We start from the raw sequence: 19,099 nt of genomic DNA on the forward strand, positions 1-19,099 counted from the left end.
TGTTAAACAAATTTTTATTTTTTTGATTTGCATTATGATGTATTCTCTGCCCAAAAGCTGATCCTGAACTAAACCTGTCCTCTGTAGGTCGTGTGTGACGGACATGTGTGAGTGTCCGGTCCATAAAAACTGCTACTGTGAGTCCTTCATCGCCTACAGCCGAGCCTGTGAGAGGGAGGGAGTCCCCGTCCTTTGGAGGCCTGACACTGTTTGTATGGGTTAGTAAAGACTGATCATTCCAGCCAGTGGTGTTCCAGTTCACAGCACCCCCTTTACAAACCGGAAACGTGACAAAACAAGGACTGTTCTGCTAAACTGTCTACTAAAATCAGCTTTTGAAAAGACTTAAGGGAAAAATGATCTAGAATCACCTGTTTTATGTCTTTTAACACTGGTGCCTTACACTGACAGGCATGTATTATCAGTGAGGGAAAGCTGAAGCTCTCTGTATAATGCAATGCAGTTAAACAGCAGTGGAATCATCTGCCTTAAAACACTTTCAACAAACTAAACGAAAGCTGGATTTTTTTTTTTTTTTTTGCAACACTGTTTTGTTACATTAGTTTTAGCTTGGTTTACTGAATGCACTGCCAGCTGAGTGTATATTCATATGATCAATGGGGGATGAAGTATTCAGATCCTTAGCTTGAGTAAAAGTCCCAATACAACAATGTAAAAACACTGCCTTACAAAACCTGAATAAAAAAATCTCTCTTCACTGATAGTACCTTAGTATTAGCAGAAAAATGCACTTAAGTGTTAAAGTGAAAGTACTGCTTTGGCCCTCCAACTAACATTTTATTTATATATGGCACCATTAAAAATACTGAAGCATGAGTGTGTCAGCAGCATGTTACTGTTGTAGCGGTGAAGCTAGATGGAACCGCTTTACGTACAATTTTATATACAGAGACAGCAAATAAATCTAAAAGGTTGTCAGATGAAAAATGGGATAGGGAAGAAGAAAAAAATATCTGATTCATAAATCTGTTTTTTTTTTTTCAATTTGTGGATTTTCCTCTAATCTTTAATTTTTTGGAAGATATTGGATCATTTGACCATTTATTAAAATGAAACCATGTGAGAAGTTTAGAGGGAAAATCACTATTTGGTGGATCGGTTAACAACTCATAGACATCTGAAATGTGAACCCAACTACACACTGCTCTGTGTAAGACATCAGAAACCAAAGAGATTGGAAACTAAAGGTTTAGTCTTTAACAATGTGTTGTATAGTAAAAGCTTGTTATATTATCTATTGAGTGAAATCTTCATCTTAAAAGTAACTAAGCCTGTCACATGAATGTAGTGGGGTTAAAAGAGCATCATTTCCCTCTAAAATGTAGTAGAGTGGAACCATAAAGTAGCATAAAATGTAAATACTCGACTGAAACACGTGTTTAAGTCCTGATTTTGAGCAAAATAATTTTATAAAATATAACAACACTTTTTAGGTTATAAAAAATAACTTAACACTACTACATTTCATATTAATACAGAGTGCATCAGTATGCACAGGAAAGAAACATCCTAAGCTTTCCAACATGGGTTAATTCTGGGATGCATAAATAGGACCGACTATGTAACACTGAATTTCCCATACTGAATCTTCCAAATTTAATGAAATAAAATATGTATGATCCCGTATTAATGTTTGGTTGAATGGTGTACTGGCTTTTTAAGATCTTACAAACGTCAAATGTTTGGTACTAAGTGCATCAGAAACAGTTCATTCCAATTTCCATTTTCTTTTTTTTTCCCTCCATCAGCCACCCAGTGTAAACACGATGCCGTATACGACACCTGCGGGCCGGGCTGCACCAAAACCTGCGACAACTGGAACGAGATCGGACCGTGCCTCAAGCCCTGCGTGGCCGGCTGCCACTGCCCCGCCAACCTGGTGCTGTTCCAGGGACGCTGCATCAAACCCACAGCCTGTCCGGGACGGTGACCCTTGTGACCCGGGAGGGAGGGAGGGGGGCCAGGTTCAGGAGGGTCATCTGTAGTACTCAAATTATGGGGCCAAACTAACCATGAAGACTCTGGGTGGACGCTAAAGGGTCTCAAGTCGACAGATCAGATGCAACAAGGTACTCAGGGTCCGTAACTTTGCAAAGAAGCACGTTGCAGTGACTTAGAGATACAAACTACGATGATGGACTGAAGGGAATCTTAGTGGGTCCGATGCTGAACGTCGCCGCCACGCTCAGCTTCTGACTTCCTTGTGCCTCTTGCGATACCATGTAGTGTTACTATACCACCACCAGAGGGGCTCATTTTTCGTCTTGTAGAGGAAGAACTGAACTCCCAAGGGAAAAGTCGCAGATCCCATTTGGAGATTTTACATCTCGCACCATCCGACGAACATTCGGGAAATGATTTGTGCCGGAGGACTCCTGTAAGAGCCAATCAGGCACCTGAACTCCTCTTGCAAACACACTAAAACGGTAAACTGGGCATGTGCATTTGGAAGAGCGAGATTCAAAGTGGAAAAAAAAAACTCTGATGCATCATGTCACAGTGCCCTCGTGATCTCTATTCCATCATTTCATACTGTAAGCTAGCCAGATTTATATGAAAGACAGACAGCTTTTATATTATTATTGTTCTAATTAATTATTATTATTTGTTGTTGATGTTAATTTATATATCGGTCAATTGACATGTCGTAGCAAGAGCCAGAATCATGAATATAATTGCGTTACAAATGATCTAAAGGGAAACAAAAGCTATTTATGTATTTGTTGTGTACTTTTTGTGTGACTGTTTGAAGAGAAATGCCCAAATGTGACTCAGTTGTTGCACCATCGCAGGGAAAAAGTACTGTATTGTATTAATGCTCCGTGTACAGGTTGTTGTGGTTAGTATCAAATTGAAGGTGTTCATGTAAGCATATGGTTTCACTTGATGATAATTATTTAAGACCAGCAATATAATCTTTTCTCGAAGTTCATTTTTGACTGCCGTCTTTGCTCTTTGAAGTTTCTGAAGCACCTGAAGACTTTTTTATTCTCCCACAGCCCAAGTTGAAAATTAAAGTTTGATTCATATTTGAAACAAGATGATAATGATGCGACAGGCTGCATTTATGGCTTAGTTAGATATGTACTACTGAAAGAAGATAACCAGTCTCTGTTTAATTCGATTCAGCTGCACCAAGACAAAGAAAAACAATTCTCACAATAAAGGAGATAAAACTATTTTTAAATGCATTTGCACACCTTTAATACACTTCAAATTTGTACAAACATAGTTCACATAGCTCTAAATTAAAAACATGACAACTAAAGCACCAAATACAACAGACATCATTAGACAACAAAACTACCTTTCAAGAGTTGTACAGTTTTCAAGGGAAAATACCAGAGTGGTAAATTAGACCTTTGTGTCCACCTGCTTCGGTGGTTTAATCATTCAACACTTTACCATCCACTCTAACTTCATGTACAGCTGATGTTTAAACGCAGGATAACAACTGTAGGCTCGGCCAGGTTGAGAAACTAATCGTCAACACCATGGGGGTGTGTAATTTCTAATTTCCGAGATGGAAGAAGAAATACTTAAGTGATAATCCGAGAGGCAGAATATCTGACTTACAATGATTTTTAGCACGGTGCAGTGTGTCAGTGACTGTCAATGAAAAAAAAATCCAGCAGAAAATCATTTTAAGGAACACAGCTGTGATATAAACACCAACAAGACCAGCTACATACTGTATGATGGCAGATAATTCCAGCAATGCAAAAACGTATGTCCTAAATGCTAATTGAAGAGTTTCATTTCAAAATGCTGCTCATCCATCCTTGTAATGTTTGTTGCAAAGTAATTCAGAATTCAGTTGAATTTACTCATTTTGATTTGGTAGCAATGTTGCGGTTTTCAATTTGCAAGCCCTGCACACACGCACACACATACAGGTGTTTTCAGATGTTTTTTTTTCAATGTGGTTGATGATCCCATCCATCTCTGGTAAAGTGTGTTCCACCTTCAAGATACAGTATGCCAAGTTTTCCTGTAGCATTATTTGTTTAATCTTTCCTCACATCCAAACAACGATGAATAAATCAACTGCTCTGATGATAAAACTAAATAAACCAGTCATCTGAGGCAGTCACACACTTGCAAAAAGCCAACCAATCATTGCATCCAGGCTGCAGGAAATGACTGAATGTCCCGCCCACCTGCATGCACTCTGGCCATGCACACTTTGCAGGTCACCAGAGACTACAAGGCTCGCTGCACACATTGATGTGTTTGAGTTATACATCAAAACCTGCAACTCCAGGAGTCAAAGGGCCTGAAAAGTTATGTGGGCTGCTCTTCTGTTGGACAGGTAATTATCTCTTTTGTCTTTTCTGGTGGGGGTGAGTCCTGTGGTTAATGGAACATGATGTAGTTTGAATGCACCCTGATCCACTGCTCAAGAATCCAGCTGTACTCGTGTACTTTCTAAATCTAGCTTACTCTTGCTGATCTCACATACTGTAGCTTGAAAAGGTGCAAAATGTGAATGACGCCGATGCCAATGGAGCACAGTCCTGAGAAGAAGCCTAACTAGGTGCAAAGTGAAAACACCTGTGGGTGCGCAAGAAATTTAACCGAGGCGGCACCTGAAATCGTTTCCTATTTACTGCCTATATTAACTGTCTTAAGTATCTGAGATTTCAATTTACAGCCCACTGTAGAGTGTTACTTATATAGAGAACAGCTGGTTTAATTGAAAAAGCACTTGTTTCTGTGCTATTATTGTCCCTCTGCAGATGTACAGTCACACAAACATCTCTAGTGCCATTTCTACAAGTGTCTCATAATGAAAGTGGCATGTCAGAGAACCAGCAGCAGCAGCCTCAGTCCAGTACTACAGAGTGGTGTACAGGTCACCTGTGTTGTGGCAGAACCCAGAGCTCAGTACAGGGTTACTGTGGTTGCATAATATAAGCTTAGACCTAAAAAGATGCTTTGAGTTGTGGTCACGTGTAAAATGTGTGCTGTTAAGTGGCCTTGGTAGACAGCTGTCAATATTCATTAAAACGTGCTTGAGAAAGATGACTGAAAACGTGGCCGAAACACTGTTTGTGTAGACAGACTTCTCAGAAAAATGATTTAAAACAAGAATAGTGTAAACTCTATGTGTTAGGGGTACAATCATGTCTTTGTCTCTCTTGTGTACAGCATGTGCCTGATTTTGAAGGGCCAATGTGCAGGAGTTTGGGGGTCACTTAGCAGAAACTGAATATAATGTTCAGAATTATGTTTTCATATAATCACGTCTACCTGTGAACCATTAGCTTAGAAGAAACCTCTCATTTAGACAGAGGAAGCGTGTAAAGGACCGCCTGCCCTGTTTCTACAGTAGCCCAGAATGGACAAACCAAACACTAGCTCTAGATAGAGCAGCCACCATGGGCTCATCGTCATGACTGGAAATGGAGGAATAAAAAAAGGCCATTCATTTGTTTGCAATCTGCAACCTCACTGCTAGATCCCACGAAACATACACAGTTGTTCTTTAAAGTTAGTAATCTTAGTTTACTAGAACTCTTGTCAGCTGTCTAACAAGAAGAGCTCATTTGTGATCATGATTAAGTGTTTCACTTTTTACATATGTCATGGTGAAAAACGCATGCTTTTGGAGAAAATAAAACAACATTCAAACGCCAATGTAAAAGCTATGTCTGTCCATTTTGTAATGAAACTCTTCTATCTCTAGGCTGTTGCACTGCTTTTATAATGATATATCATACAACCAATACCAACCGATATTCACTAGCACCAGTGTCTCTGGCAGATAAAGGGAGAAGTCACTCACAAAACAATCCGATATAATAGTAAAATACAAAAACACACTGACATGACACTGTTACACTGTGAACATTCCTGCACATCTTGAACATGATGAGGGGCAGTTCAACTCTTTGGCATTTTAATAAAATGACACATTCACCTTAATTTCCCAACTGAAATGCTGTAAGGCATGGAATGGTACTATGATATAGGTATTCTATGAAAAGTCTGGATCAAAAATAAAATGTTCTCTGTTTAAAAAAATACAACATGTAGCTGATACAATAAATTTGCAACAAAAAAATGGCAATTTTGAAAAAAAAAGAGAGCTAAATCCCTTTGAGGGAAATGTATTTCCCTTTTCAAACTCTATCCTGCATATTTTGGTTTTCAGGGTTTGTTTTTCCACAACAGATAAGGACATTTTTGTACTCGTATATGGATGCCCCCTTCAAATCTTAACCCTTTGTACTCCGCTAAGCAACGTAGCGGAGCTATGTGACAATCGGCGTGCATTTGTCTGTCTTTCTGTGTGCAACATTACTCAAAAACGGACAGATTTGGATGTAATTTTCAGGGAAGGTCAGAAATGACACAAGGGCCACCTGATTAGATTTTGGCAGTGATGTAGCTTATAGTCTGAATCCACGGATTCGTTACAGATTTCTGTATCATTGCCAGATAGCGGCACGGTGCCACTGTAACTATGACTACAAGTGAACGCTACGTCAGCTGCCTGCTGATGATCACATGATTGTGATCCTACTACAAATCCACCGCTGTGGACTTATCGGGACTTATCCGTCAGAAAACGTACAATAACTGAGCAGCCTTGGTGGAGTACTGTGCTCTCTGAGTGCTTTTCTTGTTAAAATTTTGATTAACTTATCAGTTACTCTTTCACTGACTGACAGTGCAGGATTTAACATCCACAATTCTCAAAAGTAACTGAGCTGAGAAAATACATTTGTACTGTCTGTAAGATGCCAAAGGACAGCAGAACTATAACAGCTGCATTTAGTTATATTTGGTAACACTGCCAACAACAGCCAATTTTGCAGTTGGACTGAAATTCTTTAGCTTTTTTAGCTCATTATTTTTGATCCTCCCACTCCAGACAGACTGAGCTTCTAAGGCTCTAATCATTATCCCTGTATAAAACTTTTGCTGCTGCATAAGTTAAAACAGTTAAGAGAGAATAATATCTAGTGCTACATGATAGAGGAAGTAAATGAGTAGCTGGTGAAGAAAATGGAACATCTAGCAGCTAATGAGTCTGATGAATTTCTTCAGTTAGTAGAAATGAAACCAGAGCTAAAGTTAGAGTGAATACTACACTTACATTCAATTCTTTGCTAACATATTATCTATACCAGTATAGTCACTACAAACCTGTTAATGAGTCTTTTCTGCCCCCTTGTGGTGAAATCATAAAACATAACAACATGTTGCACCTCTAGTTTCCTACCAGGTATAAGAAAATAGGAGTCTTGCATTCAGCCAAACCCTAAAAATCATTAGAGCAGCAACTTGAAACATAATTCAGATAAATTCATCTATGATGGGTACACATTTTAAAAAGGAAACCTAGAAAATTATTTTTTTCCTTATCAACAAATTCAAAAAACAAAGCATAACCTACCAAATTTTGATAAATCTGCCACTGAAAATAGTTCCTAACAAATGCATTTTCCTATTTCATTTCCAGTGCCTGGCTGCGTCAACACACTACTAATCCTTTTTAAAATTCAGATAATATGTTGGTGAACCATTCAAACAATTCTACCTTGTATTACAGTAGTTGAGGCATATTGAGAGACGATCTGACATATTAGTTTTGTTTTTTTCATGGAATTTGTTGTCTGCAAGGCAAATGTAGAATGACACCAGCCATATTCCTTAACAAAGGTCATCTAACATTAGCTTGACACATTGACCTTTAGTGAGATTATTTATTCTCTAAAATAAACAGCAAACAGCCACCTAGAGTTGAGATTAGGAAGGCACAGAATAAAGTTGATTCTTGTGCTCAATACTGATCTCAACACTGACTAGATTAGCAGATGGCAAATTGGCATTTTTTTCTTTGATGTGTTGCTCATTTTCAGGATATTTGTGCAATTCTGCATTTTTTGTATGCTTAGCAAACTGATAAAAACATAATGTTGTAGAGAAGACTCCCACAGCTTTCTCTGATAAATGACAAGACGAGGGGAGGGAATACAGAATGACATTTCAAGACCCACTCTACTTACTAGAAAGAAATAAAATCCAACAAAAACACATAATAGAAGTGGATAAAACTAGCTTCTCTAAGTACAGAAAATATGCATGTGCACTCTAATATATATTCTTTCAAACCTCTCAAGTAAACTTTTCATTTTCTGAAGTTTTGCTATACAAAACAAAATATACATCTAATAAAAAATACACTCTCAAAGTTCCAAGCTGGCCAGCTTAAAGGATATACTAAAATAAAATTAAAAAATACAGTCAAACCAAGATATACAGCTGGGGTCAGCTATCACAGCAAAGGAATAAGTGAACCAGGCAGAAAGTAGGAGGAGGAGCGTGAAGCGAGAGACTGACCAGAAGAGTTCAGTCGTCATCGCTGTCACTGCCTGACTCACTGAGCTGAAGGTCATTTCCTGTGAAGACAAGGAGAAATGCTTTACTTATCACTAAATGTGTAAGCTTGGCATAGGATATTGTTATTGAGTGGTACGGGTTTTATCTTTAGCCCTATATATTGGATTTGCTTACATTGTGGCAAATGTACACTATCAAAATCACACTGTATAAGCATTTAACAGTGCTAGTTTTAGCTATACCTATTAATGCACACACAGCAATCACCCGGACTAGTTTTATCATTGAACAAAATATAACAATGAGGTGAAATCTGAAACTGAGAGTAGCTTTTATTTGCAGTAAGCATCAGAGATACCGCTATCACTGGAAACAAGTGTTCTAAGAGGGTGTGTATGATGACAGCGCACTTTCATCTACAGGCAGTGGAAAGTCAGCACTGGCATAAACCCCAGCTAACTGACATAGCAAACCCTGCATGTGATCGTGCAAACAAATAAGAGTGTAGTAGCCAGAAAGGGATTGAGCCAACAGTCCAGAAGCACACTGTGGCTTTAACAGATAAAAAACTCCATCTGTTAACAGAAAAGTGCTGTGGTAGCTCGGTGGTGTTGAAAGTGAGGGAGCAGGATTAGCAGCAGCACAGAAAATGAAGGCATGCATGAGTGATGTCTCTCGATCGAGTCGAAGCGTAACCCTGAAATACTCACGGAGTGTGTTCATGAGCTGGTTGTTGCCCTGCTGCCGGTCGGCTCCTCCGTTGGCCATGGGGTGGCGGCTGGGGGAGGTCTGGCTGAGGGGCCGGGGGGCGTCGTGCTCACCGTCGCTGCTGCTGCTGTCGTCGCCACTTCCTGAAGCGCTGGCTGAGTCAGAGGAGCTGCTGCTGCCGCTGCTGCTCATTTGCTCTATTACCTCCACTTCTGCTCGCAGCTCTGTCAACAGCAGCAGGGAGTCGGCAGGGTTAACCTTAAGGCATTTTTCATGTTCATGTGTGTCTGTTTAGCATCCATAAGCAGGATATGAATGTTGTATAAATGTAATGATAAGCAGATGTGTGTTAATATTTTTTTCAGCAACTATAATTCCTACTGGGGATGGCCATTGATATAGGCCGGCATAAAGATGAATAGTAATAATACAAGCCAACATAAAAAAGCACATTTGCAACAATACAGAATGTCTTTTTACAATAATATGTAATTGTCAACAAACACTTAAAATGCCCTTCTTTCTGCTTACAACTATATTACAGTGTAAATGTTTATATAGTTCTTATAGAGCATGTTGAAGTAAATTGCTACTGAAAAAATGTATCTATGGTTATGTCAAAATAACATTTGCTCAAAAGTGTATTTTATCATGGGCTATAGCTGTAGCTGAACCCCTTCACCTCTCTTAATGTCATCAAGTTGTGGCTCTGGGGAGGGATTATCCTTAGATGGGGAGGGAGAGGTTTTGATTCCAGCCCCAGGCTTGGTAGGGGCCCGAAACTGGGAGCTGGGCTGGTTGGACCGAACGGATTGCTGCTCAATCCGGGCCTGGATCTTACTGCTGCCCTCCGCCCTGTTAAACACAAATGCACAGTGAGCACATGTACCAATTAGTAGTGCCTTCTGACCATCTACCATCTCATCAGACAAATCTGCAAGCTAATGTGGCTTAACATGGATATATCTTAACAGCAACTCAGATCAGCCTGCTACTCTTTCCTCTCCCAAGACAGCTCTCTAACTCCGCAAGTCACAATCACATCTCTCAATCTGTTTTTTGGGTCTGAATTTCTCAGACATCTCACCTGGTTTTCTTGACTTGGATGCTGCTGCTCAGCTTCTCCAGTACAAACTCCCCAGTGTCATGATTAATGATGAGTACACAGTCCTTCTGGTACGGTCGCTTGTTTCCTTTAAATACTGTCATCGGAGGCGTGGAGCCCTGAAAGAATATAAATAATTGAAATATGTGTTGTTTTAGTTTACTCCACCAGATCTTATGGTAAAAATTTTAAATAATGATAAATTATATGCATGTTGGTAACTGACAGGTGTGGTTGCCGAATTCAGCTGATCTGAAAGTACAACAATTTCACTTTCACTGCCAAATGAGCTAAAATAAAGTAAGCTTAAATGTGAAAACAATAGATTTCCTACTCTCTTTATTGTTACAAAAAGAGGAGAGCAACAGTCAGTCTTACGGGAATGTGAGGTAGCGTTATGGTAACTTCATCTCCTTTTCCAACTTGTAGTTCTCCCTCACAACTTGTGTCGATAGATGCTGGTTTGAAGTCGTCTGAAAAGGAAGCACATAAAGTAATTCAATCAGATGTCTCTCATATTCTGTGTTAAAACTTGTAAGATGTCAGACTGTACCAAAACCAATCTACCTGCTATAAGGTAGTATTACAGCAGCAGTGCAATGTGATTGAAATTTTATGTCACTGCACTATAATATAATGAACTTGTACTAACAGTATTTCATGGTTTTAATGTAACTGATTATTTGTTTTCCAGAGGAGACTGCTTGATGAGAAACTATGTAAATAGACAAGTGAACCGAGTTTTTGTGTGCAGCTCAAACTCTTAAAAAAAAAAGTATTTGGAATGAAGGATTTCTTTATGCATTATTCCTTTTATTAACATCTTTGATAGAGACAGTTCTGTACATCATCACAAGGTTCTGCTTAAAGTTCACATTCAGTAAAGTGTATTTACATAGCATAGACAATAACTGTACAAAAACATGTGTCCTGAACATGTAATAATATCGGCAGTACTATACAAATGAGTATAATAAAACAAATCCTGATAGTGTGCTAGGTAGCAACACGCCCACTTATCTATAACATGAGCGCTGTCTAAAAATAGTCTGAGTTATCTCACTGGTTACTGTAACATTATACAAGAGGCTGTAACGATATGCTTAAGCAAACTACCTCATACACTTATCCTGATAATTGGCTGTGTTGTGTAAGCCACAGCGTCCTTGTCCATGTGAGCAAACTAATCCCACACAACAGTTAACTTCGCTTGCTGGCAAAGTTTTTAAAACACACACACAGCGCGGTTTTTCACACTCACATCTGATAGTGTGAAAAGAAGATTTTGGCCTCTTCTCAAAGCTTTCTCCGAGCTTCAAAATATGCTCCTCTTTGTCCAGCAGCGGATTCGTACTTCCGTTCATGGCTCCGTTTCTTTAAAACAGTCGAAAATCACATTTATGTAAACAATAGGGCGAAGAGCCGAGTTGAATCTGGCTACTCCCGGAGGTTCAGATTAAGTAGCCAACTGCCAGACAAAGTTAGCTAGCTGTGGCTATTAGCAAAACATCGCTTGCGTCATTCGGCCACGCCTCTTCCGGGTTTTGGTCCGGTTATCAAATACTACCGATAGTAAATTACTTGGGCAACCCCAATTTTTTCATTAAAATATAATATACGTCAATTGATAAACCACACATAGAATTTTGTTTTTAATTATAATACTATCTGCTGGATTGTATTGTTCAAATAACCAGTAAAAACAACAATACCGTTAAAGGGTAAGAGTGGGACTCGAATTGTAAACCTACACGGAAGAATTTATCTATCGGACAAGATGGATGCCAAATGTGTAGCCAAGCGTAAGTTTCTTTTAAAATGTGAGCAAGTTTAGTATAATTTATCGTGTAATTAAATAAAATTCTGGTCAATCGTATGTAAAATGTTTCATACATGAACAACTATGAACAAAAAGGAGGGCAAATGAAGTGGTTTTAAAATCATTATAGCATAAATTTAAACTTAAGCTCTGGTAATATAATATTACACATTCCAAAGAAGTGAAGTCAGAATGTCTTCATGTGATGGACAAACCAAAACCTCAGCTGCCAGAGTTTTAACCCAGGAGGAGCTGGACAGACTCGGTGGTGAGCGGACTCTGGTGTCCGACTTCAAACAGATGAAGTTGGAGAACGAAGCTCAGAAAAACTGGGACTTGTTTTACAAAAGAAACACGACGAATTTCTTCAAGGACAGACACTGGACCACCAGAGAATTTGAAGAGCTCAAAGCTTGTCGAGAGGTGAGCAGCAGGCCAGGAGATTATTCGCAAAATGTTAATGAAAAGGAAAGGGTATTTTACATAAGAGACTAGTTTTCACGGGGTGTTGTTCATTTAAACCTTACTTCTATCTATTTTCTTCTGGATTAATGAGTTGTCACTGTCATGGATGTAGTAGTGTGTAAATAGACATTTTATAGCTTGTCATAATGTTGCCAGATGATTTGGGCATGGGGAAATAAGTAGATGATCAGATACAGAAGATGCCCAAGTTGCTCATTTCAAAACCCTGATTGCAAAACAAGTTTATGATAAAATATATTGAGAAAGTTCTCGTATATGATTGATTTGCAGTTTGAGTCCCAGAAATTGGTGATACTGGAGGCTGGCTGCGGTGTAGGAAACTGCATCTTCCCTCTGCTGGAGGAGGACCTCAACATCTTCGTTTATGCGTGCGACTTCTCACCACGAGCTGTTGAATTTGTCAAAGTAAGATGTCAAGCCATCAAGATGTGTGTAGATCAGCAGAACTCCCATCTTTTATTTTTAGTAACTTAATGCTGTACATTAATACGGAACCACAGGTTTACAGAAGAGGGCTTTATAGATATTTAGCAAGAACTAGCAACCCATCTACCTCCCTGACCAGTAGGACATTGCTTACAGGTGTTGCCTTAAAAATGTAAATGAGAATGTGTGTCTTTCAATAAAAATATTTTCCCTCAAATAAAAAAAAATGAAGTCAAAAATAAAATGACTTTATCTTCTTTTAACAGCAAAACCCTCTATACTGTCCTGAGCGCTGCTGTGCCTTCCAGTGTGATTTAACTAAAGATGATTTGATGGAAAATGTGCCAGAGGGAAGCGTGGATGTCGTCACTCTCATCTTTGTCCTGTCAGCTGTCCATCCTGACAAGATGAAGCTGGTTTTGGAGAACATCAACAAGGTGAGAACAAAAGCAAGCCAGTGGAAATAATTAGTGTATAGCTCCTTAACTGCCAGCAGATTGGAAAATTAAGTTTTTTTAATAGGTTTGAGATCAGAACTTCCCAATTCACGTACATGCATGCCTAACATATGCATAATCTAGTGTGCATACAAACAAATTGAGTTCCAAACAGCAATTTACAAGCCTGTGTCTGATTATAGCTTCCCACTGTGCTTTTCATCACCTAAAAATGTAAATGGTGCCCTGTGACTTGCATGTGGCTTCAAGGTGCTGAAGCCTGGGGGTATCATCCTGTTCAGGGACTACGGCTTGTACGACCACGCCATGCTCCGATTTAAATCTGGCAGCAAGTTGGGGGAAAATTTCTATGTTCGCCAAGATGGAACCAGGTCCTACTTCTTTTCTAGAGGTCAGTAAATTACTTGATGGAAGTCTTTTCATGTTTGTCACTGAAAATTCTCAAGTAGATAGATGGGTTGATACAACAGGCAGAAAGAGATATTTTGTATAATTAAATAGTTGGTATGGGTACACTACCGGTCAAAAGTTTCAGAACATCCCAGTTTTTCCATTTTTTTTTATTGGCAAATAAGCATGTTAATGTCTCATTGTACTCTGAAATGAAAGCATCTAACAAATAAATAAATTAAGTTTAAAAAAAAAAAAATCAGTTTAGAAACCAAAATATATTCTAAACTTTTGACTCACCAAAGTAGCCACCTTTGGCAGATTTAACAGCTGAACACACTCATGGCACACTTGTGACTTTTCACAGTGAAATCAAATATTCTTCAGAAAACTCTTCCCATCTCTGTTGCAGTTCCTATAAATGTGTGGCACTTGTAGGTTGCTTTGCTTTCACTCTTCTGTCCAGTTCATCCCAAACCAGCTCCATGGGGTTTAGGTCTGGTGACTGTGCCGACCACTCAATGTTTTCAAGCTTACCATCTTGTTCTTTTTTCCTATAGTAGGTCTGGCATAGCTTAGACTGATGTTTTGGGTCATTATCTTGCTGTAGGATGAACCCCTGACCAACTAGGAACATACCAGAGGGTACTGCATGGTGCTGCAGAATGCTGTGGTAACCGTTTTGGTTCAGGGTACGTCTCACTCTCCAGCAAATCAGCCCCAGACCATCATGCTTCCTCCTCCATGTTTAACAGTTGACGTCACACACTGAGGAATCATCCTTTTTCCTACTCGACGGCGTACAAAAATCCTGCATGATTAACCAGTGATTTAAAATTTTGATTCACCAGTCCATAATACCTTCTTCCAGTCTTCAGTAGTCCATTGGCGGTCTTTCACAGCCCAGGCAAGCCTCTTTTTCTTATTCTGACGTCTTAGCAAGTTTTTTCTTGCTGCAACTCGACCTGTCAAACCTGCAACTCAAAGTCTTCTCTTCACAGTTGAACCTGAGACTTCTTACTACAACCACTATTGAGCTGTGCTTGAAGCTGTTTCAATCAGCTTAACTTTCCAAAGATGTCATCCTTGCAGTAAGCAGTACGCTAGTTTTAAGAACAGCTGTTTTATAGTACAAGTCTCCTATTACACTGGTCTACAAGCAAAATGCTTCCTGGATAAGAGTAGTGAAATTTTACTAACTTTTGGTCACTTTTAAAGAAAAAATAAGTCAGAAGTGCCAATTAGCTATAGTTTTCAAGATACAGTATTAGGTCAAATTGTGAAATTTCTTGAAAATTAATGAGAAATCGAGTCCCATTTCAAATGGGAATATATTTGTCTGAGACATAATCGATTTAAAACAGTGATTCCAAACAAGAATACTATCATGTTGAATAGAAATTTGATTGAGCATCATGTATTTGACACATTACTTGCAGAAAACCTGTGTCTTGAAAGTTAAGGTAATGTATTAATGTAGAGATATTTCTTGGATCAGTAGCACGAGTTGACCTGTGGATTATAATTCCCATGCAGCCGTTTTCATAACTGAAAAGTTGCCAGGACCTGATATTTCTACGGAACTCTTGTGTTTTTTTAACTCTGGAAGCAGATATGCCTCGAAACTGTGTAAACAATGCAGATAATTTCTGTTATATTTGTGGTGAGGTAACCTTTGCATCACAAAAGCGGACTCTAACAGCAATGGTGAGAAAAGCATACCATCTTTATTTTGGATGCAAAATAGGTGACCAGGACAAAAGCTGAGCCCCACATTATTGCTGTAACACATGTGCATCAAATCTACGCCAGTGGCTCAACAAGAAAAGAAAATCTATGCCTTTTGCAGTTCCAATGATTTGACGTGAACCAACAGATCACACTACTGATTGTTATTTTTGTATGGTACCCCCAGTTGCAAGTGGTATTTCCAGAAAGAAAAAGTGGACAGTGCAGTATCCAAATATTCCATCAGCTCTTCGCCCTGTGCCTCATGGAGAAGACCTACCAGTTCCTGATGCACCAGAATCTTACTCCTTGGACTCTGATGATGACCAAGATGATGATCAGGATGCAGCTAGTCCTGAGCCATCAACATCAGCTGATCCAGACTTCAGGCTGTCACATTCCTCTCCTGAACCACACCTTATATCTCAGAGTGAACTGAATGACCTAGTCAGGGATTTGGAACTGCCTAAGAGTAAAGCAGAGCTGTTGGGCTCCAGGCTGCAACAATGGAATCTCCTGGAGAGTGATGTCAGGATCTCTAGCTTTCGTGATCGCCAAAAAGGTCTGGTTGAGTTTTTTCTGATGGAAGGTGATCTGGTTTACTGCAGCGATATCAATGGCTTGATGACAGCCCTTAGCATCACTCATGATCCAGATGAATGGAGACTGTTTATCGATTCATCCAAAACAAGGCTTAAAGCAGTTTTACTCCACAATGGAAATGTTTTGCCATCCATTCCAGTTGGTCATGCCGTTCATATGAAGGAAACATATGAAAATATGAAACAGCTCTTAAGGTGTATAAAGTATGAGCAACATCAGTGGCAGATTTGCGGTGATTTGAAAGTGGTTGCACTCATACTTGGGCTACAGGGTGGATATACAAAGTACTGCTGTTTTCTATGTGAACGTGACAGCTGAGCCAGGGAATCTCACTATGTTAGGAAAGACTGGCCGCTACGACAGTCCTTGGAGCCAGGAAAGAAAAATGTCCAACACTCACCCCTTGTTGATCCCCAGCATTTGTGCAATAAAACTTTAACATTAAGTATCTTGAAAAGAGTAGCCAACTAAGACTTTTAATGTTTGTTTTTCACTTAATTGTATCAAATTACATAAGATTTAGCAAGTTTTATCTCTGAAGCAGAGACTTCCCAAAATTTTGTAGACCAGTGTTATCTGCAAATTCTTGATTTGAATTATTCAATAACTTATACAGTTGTTCAAACAAAATCTTTAACATGGCCATGACATTGAATTTCTATAGTCAGAGTCAGTAGTGAGATCTTGTGTGTACAGGATCTATTCACATTTCTCATCCTTTAGTGAGACTTTAGAGAACACCCTTGAGCTTCATTCTGTGCTGTTCTCTCCTTCTAAAGTCTCATCTGCTCTTTGTACTTCTTTTAGAGTTCCTGGCCGAGCTGTTTGAGGAGACGGGCTTCCAATCCATTGCTAACGACTATGTTCTGAGAGAGACGGTCAACAAGAAGGAAGGGCTTTGTGTTCCCAGGGTTTTCCTGCAGAGCAAATTCACTAAGCCTGGCCAGCCACAGAGCTCTTGATGTCACTAAGCCTTAGTTGGTTATCTCACAAATCTCCAAAGACATGGTGAAACATAAGACTGAAGTGTCTAGTTGAAACCGGATAGCCAAAAAATGATTCTATAATTTAAGGGAACATTCCCAGGAGAGGACACTCCAGGTTCTGAATCTTTCAATCCAGGAGAGAGATACAAGTGGGTTAGTTAATGATACCTGCTCCCACTCATTACCCAATGGATTTTTGCCTTGAAATGAGGTTCAGACACATTGAAGCTGCTGCTCTGCCTGAAATTAAAGCGGTGGGCTTGCCACTGGAGTCTTACAGGTGTAAATATGAAGAGCCTTACGAACTGGAAGAATAAAAAGTTCAAAAGGTGAACAACTGTTCAGCAAATCTTGAGCTAACTAAATAATGAGCAGCTTGAATTCACGTTTGTCAAAGTTTAGTCAGCTGCTTAGGAACTTTATGCCTTCTCTTTAAGCCTTTGAATTTTATTTCTTCTGTAAACAAACAGGTATTTTATTATTAATAAGACTATAAACCTTTTCTTGATATTGAGCTTGTGTGACAATTTTAGGATTTCACTTTTTTGTACATTTATCTTAATGTTTTTCATCATGTTAATCTGTCTGTATTGAATACCAACAGAAGTGCATTGTGTCATTTCACACAATTGTTCAGAAAAAAATTCTCACAGTGTCACATCCTGCTTATGATTCAGTGTTTTTGTGCTGTAAACCACAGAAGCTGGAGATAATCAGTAAACATCCTGACTGTTTAATAAACTTATTAACCCTTTAGCTGGCATACAATTGTCTTAACATCATCAGTGCATTAACATTTCTTTAAAATAGGAATGACTGATGTCATTAAATGTTTATTGTATGGAGACAGAAAGAAGTAATGAGGAGACAGAGAGCTATAATATGCGACAAATTAACTGGCTGGAGTCAAACCAGTGACGTTGTGGTTAATGGCCAGTACCAGGAAGCACCCGCATTGTGTTCTTTTCTTGAATATCTAAATACCAGATATCTATGGTCCAAAACAACACAATAAGACAGTAATATTAGGCCATATTTCTATTGCTCTTACATGCTAATTGATTATTAGACTAAAGCAGTGTTTCTCAAATAGTGCCCCCCCTTACAAAGGATAAAAATTACGGCATTAATTGTAAATTTGTGAAACTGTGAATTTAAAATAATTTCTAGACCTTGACAAGTTGTTTTGATCATGAAGTAAAATACTAGATTGTTCAGTTCCAGATACCTGTGACTGAATGTTTTGCGTTTTTGTAGATAAACTGTGATCTGGCAATTGAGGCATAATACTGGATTTCAGCTGAAGACTGCTGTTCTGTCCAAACTGTCATGAGACACTGACATTTTTATTGTGATATACCCTCCACTGTTGTTAGCTTTTGTTTCAATAAATTGAGATGAGGAAATCACTATTGCATGTTTCTACTTAAATGCCCTACTTTCATGATATATTATCTCTACAGCACGAACTTTTTACATTTTCCATGAATTTCACCCAAAAGTTGAATAAGTTTTTGTGAGTAGTGTATGTAGACACATGTAAGCACACTTCAATAATATATCTGCTGCAGTAGTGCAGTTTATCCATCTAGCTTCGTGTGACAGTAAAAAAAGCAACATATGTTGCCGATATGTTCCAGACTAAAATCTGCTTGAAAAGCACAACTGATTATCTGTCAAAATGTGTGTAACAGAAGTGTTCACTTATCACTGAATAAAGTCTCTGTAGATTATAGACAAAACATGCATCTCTCATCACAAATTTCTGTTTATTCACCCAAAAGGCAAGATTAAAAATACAAAACAGATGAAGATTGATTTGTTCTGCTGAGAGGAGGACGGCATGGATGAGGTGCAGGATGTGACCAGCGAGCAGCAGAGTAGCAGTCCTGGCAACTGGACCTCATCATCCAAGGCCAACAACTAAATAAAATGAACAAGAAATGTTGTTGATAGCATCTGTATTACAAATCATTTTCTCCATTAACTGATTAATTATTGCTTTGACCATACGATG

At 38.9% G+C, this 19,099-nt stretch overlaps 3 protein-coding genes across 5 annotated transcripts in view; 2 read left to right on the top strand and 1 right to left on the bottom strand.

Annotated features, from left to right (window-relative positions):
- The window catches only part of bmper (BMP binding endothelial regulator), a 48,393-nt gene extending 45,440 nt beyond the window's left edge, over positions 1-2,953 (top strand). For both annotated transcript variants that reach the window (XM_035948798.2, XM_035948797.2), the window contains 2 exons: positions 88-218; positions 1,770-2,953. In XM_035948798.2, the coding sequence (XP_035804691.1) occupies positions 88-218; positions 1,770-1,951 (313 nt within the window). In that variant the 3' untranslated portion in view covers positions 1,952-2,953. The remainder of the gene's footprint in view (positions 1-87; positions 219-1,769) is intronic.
- Positions 2,954-3,208: 255 nt separating this feature from the next.
- eaf1 (ELL associated factor 1) lies at positions 3,209-11,700 on the bottom strand. Its single transcript, XM_023271655.3, has 6 exons — positions 11,448-11,700; positions 10,565-10,659; positions 10,169-10,305; positions 9,764-9,936; positions 9,084-9,305; positions 3,209-8,432 (listed from the first exon to the last, which is right to left on the bottom strand). Exons 1-6 carry the CDS (start codon positions 11,548-11,550, stop codon positions 8,383-8,385), a joined length of 780 nt encoding a protein of 259 aa, XP_023127423.1. The 5' UTR covers positions 11,551-11,700; the 3' UTR covers positions 3,209-8,382.
- Positions 11,701-11,948: 248 nt separating this feature from the next.
- mettl6 (methyltransferase 6, methylcytidine) lies at positions 11,949-18,494 on the top strand. 2 transcript variants are annotated; one of them, XR_008602775.1, is made up of 6 exons: positions 11,949-12,428; positions 12,762-12,896; positions 13,184-13,354; positions 13,625-13,766; positions 14,376-14,457; positions 16,904-17,041. XR_008602775.1 is itself a non-coding variant. In XM_023271653.3 (5 exons), exons 1-5 carry the CDS (start codon positions 12,198-12,200, stop codon positions 17,056-17,058), a joined length of 834 nt encoding a protein of 277 aa, XP_023127421.1. In that variant the 5' UTR covers positions 11,951-12,197; the 3' UTR covers positions 17,059-18,494. The 2 variants fall into 2 exon arrangements, 1 of the variants encoding a protein (XP_023127421.1); XM_023271653.3 differs by lacking the exon at positions 14,376-14,457 and having other exon boundaries at positions 11,951-12,428; positions 16,904-18,494.
- The last annotated feature ends 605 nt before the right edge of the window (positions 18,495-19,099 follow it).

This window comes from Amphiprion ocellaris, chromosome 9 (genome assembly GCF_022539595.1).
Source record: "Amphiprion ocellaris isolate individual 3 ecotype Okinawa chromosome 9, ASM2253959v1, whole genome shotgun sequence".
Classification (NCBI taxonomy): Eukaryota; Metazoa; Chordata; class Actinopteri; family Pomacentridae; genus Amphiprion; species Amphiprion ocellaris.